Raw genomic sequence first — 7,425 nt, forward strand, 5'->3', positions numbered from 1 at the left:
TGGCTTGGCACCGACTTTCACAAGTGATGGAGAGATTGTTGAAGGCAGTGTGCAGTATCTGAGTTACTTACTATGTCTGCTAAGGTGAATAGACTTTCTTTGGGAACACCTGCGCTAATCACCGGCATTGGGTAAAAAAGACAGTGAAAAGCTTTGCTTTGGTTTTTCTGGAAAGAAACAAATTTACCGTCTGTAATTAGACTTGGACAAGAACCCTTTGGGGTGCTTTCTTAGAATTGTTCTTTATTAGAGTACAGGCTACTTTCACTTACAGGCTGAAAGGGACATATTTTAGTGCAATAACTACATTAAATTATTTTAATAATCTGTAGTAACTCATAACACGGTGTTGTGGTCCAGTGACAGATATAAGGCTCTTTAGGGTCTAAGTGCACCTCATTTTTCACCTGGAGCTGTATTTCATTGTTATTAGCATGCCTTTTTATTAATGGTTGCTGCAGCAAATATATTAACAATCAAAATAAAAGCCGAACAACCTAATACCAAAGCGAGGCAGAAAATGGACAGCCTTTCAAGTGATTCGGATGTCAAGACGAGAGTGACTTTTTGAACTACACAGCTGGGAGAACAAACCACCTTTTTGTATTGAAGCCCTGCTTGTATCTGTTTGTCATTCAGTGCTAAAATTTATTATATAGCCCTTGAAATATTTGCTCTGCTAGTCTCAGTATTAAAAAATCAGGAAAACATATCTACACATATTAAATGGCACTTACCTCAGCCTTCAAAAAATACCTCCACCAAAACCTCTAACTATCAGAAAAAGGAATCAATCACACCCTGTAGGTAGGTAAAATCAATATGAATATTTGCCATAGGGAGCAGGTAGCACACTCTGGACAGAAATGTGGTCATGGAAAGTGTTTTAAGAAGTCCCAGATTATAAGGATCAAAGATTTTCTAAATGGAATTGAGATGTTTTATAAAAGAAGGTGACTAATAGATGCTAATGTGGCTTAATCTCAAATATTGGCTTTCAGATAAATAAAATTTTTTATTACACCCATTTTATATTTAAGGAAAATACCTTGTCCATAGTTTCCCCATTGACCTGCTACATCCTGGTTTTGGGTTTAGAATTCAGTGACCACATTTGAGAGATCACATAGGAGAAAAATTCCAAATGCTCATGTACTTAGCACTAGTCTCAGAGTTAAAGTAGAAAGAAGAAAAAATTTTATGGGGTAGTCTTTTAGGGGAAAAGATGAAAGATGTGGATGATAGATATGTCACATGTGACCAGACAGCATTTTGAAAGCAGTAGAGGAATAAATTGTCTAGGTGTAGAATTCATCCTGGTATAACATAGAATTACATTTCCTTGTTGGCTAAAAGAAGAAAAATCACTAAAATCTGCTGTTTCAGAAGTAATTTGCAATGCAAAAATAATCAACTTTCTAAATATTTATCATTTATTATTCAAACAGTACTAAATGGCTAGATGTTTATATATTTAAATACAAAATTTAGCACATTGACTGACTTCATTTTACCTCCAGATGTTTTAGTATCACACAGATACAGCCTTAAGATGTTTTCAGTTAAGTGTCTTAGATGAATCACTAAAATGCTATGTGTGAAATAGTAGCACATTTCAAGAGTTGGCTTTGTAACAAAACAAATTGTGATCCTGGGCCTCTTCTTAGAAAAACTGATTCTTTTTAAACCATCACAATATGAAACAAAATCCTCTAAATGATAATCTTTATACTTCTTGATGTGTTACCATTGAAGTTTCTCTAGGTTTCGGGTGGAGACAAGTCAACAAATGTCTGTTCAGTGTATAGGCATAGGCTGGCAGGGATTGTTACCTGGGAAGGCAAACACTAGAAGCTAGACTTTCTGGAAGGTTATGGGTTGTTCAACTTTCTTTTAAAATGCTTGTCTTTTTTTTTTCTCAAAAATTTTTTTTATATTTACAAGGATGAGATCTAATCACCTTTGTGTTTTCTTAAGGCTTCTTCTAGGCTTCTGGAAGTATATTCTTGCAGGCATATTTTTGGGTTTATTAGTTTTGTCTTTAAGTTTGTCCAGCATGACTGGTGACGGTTTGTTAAGTGAGTGAGTTATAAATGTTCCTCAGAACTGTTCTGTCTTGCTCCAGCTCTCCTAGGCACAAGAGGCAAATGGTCTCCCATTTCTCTCGGACCCCGGGGTATGTTAGTAACTTTTATGTTCTCTCTGTAAATGGTGTTGCCCCTTGCCTTTCCTCTTCATCTATAAGGACATTCAGGTTTCCAAAGGAGAGTTCATGACTCTAAAATGTGAATTTCCCTCCAAGCAATTAATTGAAAAATCTTTGGAGAGCTTCATTGGAATTTCATGATTATTTCCAGGATAAACTACTTTAGGCCAAATTCAGCCCTCCTATAACCAACACAAAATCATCACTGACAGTCACAGGAGTTTACATAAATGTCCAGGAAGAAATCTGGCCCTCTGTGAAGAATGGAAAGAAATTGTGTAGCACAAGTGTTTTAAGTTCTGAGTACCTTGGCAAAGCAATCAGCTTTGTCGGAAAGAACTCTGAAGGAAGCACAAGTCTCTTATTTACCTGAGACCTTAGACTAAGTCAAACTAGTTCTATTTCCTTTAGTTCTAATTTCTTCCCTCTTAGCAATTCCACAGCTTTGAAGAAAGAAACACTGCCAACATTAAGTTAAATTATTTTGTGAATGAATCCCTAGCTTTGCCTGATATACCATATGTAGCATCAGTGGTCAAAACTTGCTTCCTTGGATTTGTGATCTCAAGGGTTTTTTTCAATATGGAGACATCTTAATGGATTTCATAGAATTTATAGGTGAATATTTTATAAATGAGAAGTACATTTCATTTGCCATCGTTGGAAAATGGTTGTAAGTACTTTGGAAAGGAAAAATCTTGATAAGTCTTAAACACTGAGAGCCTGTACAAAATATATCCAAAGATTATGTGCACTAGATACTTGCAAACTCTCTTTGACAAGGTCCAGCACTTTAATTGATTCACTGGTGAGCTAATCTAGGTGAAGTCTTCAAATTCCATGTAGCTGAAATATACTATTAACCTTTCAAAAATCTGCGATGTCATATCGAAACTTTAAAAGGAATGCAGAAGAATATAGTTCTTAAACTAGAGAATAAAATTGCAGAATATCACAGTAAATTAACTTGAGGGATACACTAAGAGTGGGAGTACTACACCCTTGGGGGATTTTAGAGATGTTCAGTTATGCATTTGGCCTCATAAAACCCTAGGGCTGTGATGATTACATGATAGAAACACCCTCTGTTAAGCATTACCAAGTACATAGCCTGGATGACTTTCTTAGGAATGGGGGAGTGGGCAAAAACAAGTGTAAAGTTTCCTGTCTGGGGTTCACACATAAACTGTTGTGTTTACAATCAGATTTCTTGGTAGCAAATGGGTTGTACTACTTATCAAAGAATACTAATAATGCCAGGTTAAGGGGTAGGTATTTTTAAAAATAAAATCAGATTTTCAGTTAATTTTCTCTGCATAGCCGCTAGCGGGTTACTTCCCACATTCAGAACATTAAAGAAGCTTATTGTATAATTAGATAAGGTATAATGCTCCTTCTAAGTGAAAACAAAACAAAACTGTGTGTTCATGGTTTGTACCCCTATCCTCCAACAATATCCTTCTGCCCAAAATATACCTGGAAAATGATAGGCACTCACTACAAGTTCATTCATTTGTTCGTTCATTTGTTCATTCATTCATTCAACCATTCAATGAGTGAGTGGTGCCTGCAACACACAGGCACCAAGAAAAGTGCTGTGAAGACAGGCTGACCCCTGCCTTACATAACATGTCACCTCCTGAAACAAATGTTGGACTTAAACCCAGAATGACCCAAGGCTGATAGCCGAATGGGAGGTTAAAGGTGTTGAGCAGAGGTTTGTCCCGCTTATTCATAAACTTACATGGTGTTTTTGTAATAACCATCTTTGGCTGATAACAGATTTGGGCACTCTGTCCTGATCTGTTTCCTTCTAGAAGGTTCAAGTCCCAGAAAGAAGAGCAAAAAAGTCAAAAGAGCCCTGGAGTGGCTTCTTTCTTTCTCCTAGAGACAAAATCTGAACCTGCAGGGCCGGGCTGGGTTGTCAGTGACGCAGACAGAGCAGAGAGTCAGAGGACACCAGCCTGGGGCACTACATCCTAATCTATGACTGGCCCCCCACAAAACATCAGACAAGTTTCTTGATTTTTCTAATCCTCATCTGTAAAACACAGCAGTGCCACCTGACAGAACAAGTTTCTGAATGAATGAGACGTAGGAAAAGATGTGCAGGGATTTTGAAGACCAAGATGGTGGGGGAGGGATGGGGGCAGTGAGCGTGTGCAGGCAGGAGACTTACTCCGGAGCAGCACCCGGCCGAAGAGGCTGTGGTCCCTGTCGAGCGTGTTGCAGTTCCAGCGGTGCTGGCGGAACTGGTGCTGGCACTCCGCCGTCCACTCGGTCACACCCAGGCCAACCGCACGCATCACGTCCGGGTGGCGGTGGCACAGCTGCCGCTGGCGGCTCACCAGTCCTGGCACGTTATCGCACATCACCCTGGAGGAGCCTCCCGTAGCTCTCATGTACCTGGGAAGGACCAACACAGAGGTGAGAATGCCATGAACAGAGAGGTCTGGCCCAGGGTGGTCCTGGAGGGCCGATGAGTTCAAAGTATATTTCAATTATGAATTCCTTGTCCTTGTGGGGGTATTAGAAAGCTAAGGTTACTTCACTTGAGCTCAGTGGAGCAGCCCAGCAGGCAGGGCGGGTGATCTGGTAGAGGCCATCCTAAAGGGGGGCGACAACTGTATCTTGGACATGAAGCTTCCAGATGATGCTCTGGCCAGGGTGGTAGAGGCAATAACTGCAGTCGCCATGTTATGAGGAGAGAAGGGGCAAGTGTTTTGGAAAGAATGCTTCAGACGCTTTTCCAGGAAGGTTTTGATCTCAGTGACACAATGTGTCTGGCTTGGCTTTCGGGGAAGCTGACCTTTAGAAGCACCTCACTCCCATAATGGTTAAGTGTCTTAAAGAACTGTCCGTATCTGTCTAATTAACACCTGCTGGTATCTGATGTTACACTCTCCTCATAGATATGCAGTTCTTTCCTTTCTAAAGGATCCTTTAAATATTTCCATTTTCTAGTTCTTTTTGGCTTTTATAAAGTACCTTTGGAAAAAAATTCTATTGTTATTAAGGACACTAAATGTTTGGGAGAATCAATGTTATAGCTCCATAAAGTACTTATAAAAAGAAACTTTAACGAAAAATTACATCATCATCTCTACCCAGATGTTCTCTATTAGTTGTGAAATGTTTAGAAAGGTACCTTTTATATAACCCAAGCTGCCATAGGTGTCTTTTGAAGCGCTCAAACAAGGAAAATGTCTTTTTCTTGTATTTTCATTATTTTATATGATCATAAAATCGTTACAGCTGTGACTTCCAAAAAATATATTTAAGTGACAGCTGTGAGACAATGTGACAAAAAGCCTGGGCAATAAATAATGTTTACACACCCATGGAAACAGAAATAGTCATTTTATTGAAAAATGGTCACTGATAAATCAGTCCTTGATTCTGTGTCAGCAATGTCAAAGCTAAACACCTTTCTGTTCCAAGCGGCTCAGGAAGGAATCGAACCCCTCTTCCCATCAATGCTTTGCCTTGCTCCTTTGAAGAGCACTAGTGTCGTCCTAAAGTTCCCTGCTCTAGTCTTTCATTTACTGAAACTTCTTACTTTTGTCAGATTCTTTAAAAAACGGCCCACAATAACAGGTCTTTCTGAATCAGTGTTTTAGTATCTGTTCAGAAACTTTGAGGCACGAGGATGTTTCAGAGCCCTCAACTTCATCTCTTTTTAAGATCAGAAGGTTGGGAAATGAAGACATATGGGTGGGGAGAGAATCTCTCTTTGGAACTTTCGATTATGCGAAGACCTGTTACATTTCAACATTCCTTCATTATGCAAAATGACTAAATTGCAGATCAATGTACAAAGGACAGCAGCTAGGTTAGTCTTTGGGGTGGCTGGGGTTTTGCACAGGGTAACATTGTAGATTAGAGCCCCAGGGGCCTGGAGCTTTGCATTAAGGCGGTAGTCTCTACCTGGAGGCAGCAAAATGTTCTTACGCCCCCACGGGGGGTGAAGCATTAGGAATGTGGAAGGACGGGAAATAATGCAAAATCTCACGCTTTGGGTTCTACAGCTCTTGGCTGCCTAAATTGGCCAGTCGGTTTATCTTGCGGCAGATTTTTGGTGGGGAGGGATAGAGCATCGATGGTTGTAGCTTTCAAGAACACACCACGCGCCACACACACACACACACACACACACACACACACACACACACACACACACACACACACACACACACACACACACTATCTGTACTAGGGAGCTAGAAACCCAGCTAGCGTGTCTCTCAATGGGACAAAAAATTGGCTGATTTTGTTGTCGCTCATCTGGGTCCAAATAAACCAAATATCGGAGCTCTCATATGAGGGGGATGTGTGTTGGGTTTTTTTTTTTTTTTTCGAGTTGTCAAAGCTGGAATGGTCTTCCGAGTACAAGCGAAGGGGGCTCAGTATGGGGCGATGGGAGAGGCCGGCGGCCAGGTTCGGGCCGGAGTCCGTGGCCGCTGCGGCCGCGGGGAAGCGCTGCCGAGAAGGGTCTGCGGGGTAGCGCGGTTCCCGCTCCCAGCGCCCACATCTCCCCGCGCCGGGTGCGCGTGCACTTACCACCATGAAGAGCTGACCTCAGGGGTGAGCCGGGCCAAGAGCAGAGGGAGCCAGAGCCAGATTCCACCGAGAGGGGCGTTCATATTAACCCCTTTGCGTCCGCATCAGGTCAGACTCCGTGTGCGGGCGCCATGCGTGCCCCCAGCAGAAGCGCTCAGCCGGGAGCGCCTCGTCACGGCCGCCGGCGCCTCGCCGCGCCCCCGCCCCCTGCTCGCGTCTGCGGCGAGTGGCGAGACTCGCTGATAAAGTTTCAAACCACCGGCAGGGCGAGCGGTAAAGGCCAGGCGGGCCGCCTCGCCCACAGCCCAAGTCCCCAGGCGCGGCGAGCGCGGGCCGCGGAGAGCTCTGCGCGCAGCCCGCGAGCCCCTGTCCGTTCAGCTCCCCGCCCGCCGGGGCGCAGCCGAGGGAGGGGGCGCGGCGCCGGGCGGGGGTGGGGGTGCGGGGCTTCATGCAAGGGTGGAGGAAATGATGGCAAGAGATGTGTGGGAGGGAGGTGAGGCGGGGAGGAGGAACACCTCTGCGTGGCCTCGAGCACCCTCGGAAGCAGGCATCATTCGGGAAGCTCCTGGCCAAAGAGAACCTATGGGCTCCAGCCACAGGGCTGCCGTTCCGGATAGTCAAGGCTGCCCTCCGGCAAACAGAAGTCCGGAGAGAGCAGT

The 7,425-nt window shown here is 43.4% G+C and overlaps 1 protein-coding gene across 1 annotated transcript in view; it reads right to left on the reverse strand.

Annotated features, from left to right (window-relative positions):
* The window catches only part of WNT2 (Wnt family member 2), a 43,532-nt gene extending 36,402 nt beyond the window's left edge, over positions 1 to 7,130 (reverse strand). Inside the window, exons 1-2 of the mRNA XM_036905689.2 lie at positions 6,767 to 7,130; positions 4,386 to 4,612 (exon numbers count right to left, since the gene is read on the reverse strand). Of these exons, the coding sequence (XP_036761584.1) occupies positions 4,386 to 4,612; positions 6,767 to 6,849 (310 nt within the window). The 5' untranslated portion in view covers positions 6,850 to 7,130. The remainder of the gene's footprint in view (positions 1 to 4,385; positions 4,613 to 6,766) is intronic.
* Positions 7,131 to 7,425: the final 295 nt, after the last annotated feature.

This window comes from Manis pentadactyla, chromosome 7, assembly GCF_030020395.1.
Source record: "Manis pentadactyla isolate mManPen7 chromosome 7, mManPen7.hap1, whole genome shotgun sequence".
In the NCBI taxonomy this organism is placed as follows: domain Eukaryota; kingdom Metazoa; phylum Chordata; class Mammalia; order Pholidota; family Manidae; genus Manis; species Manis pentadactyla.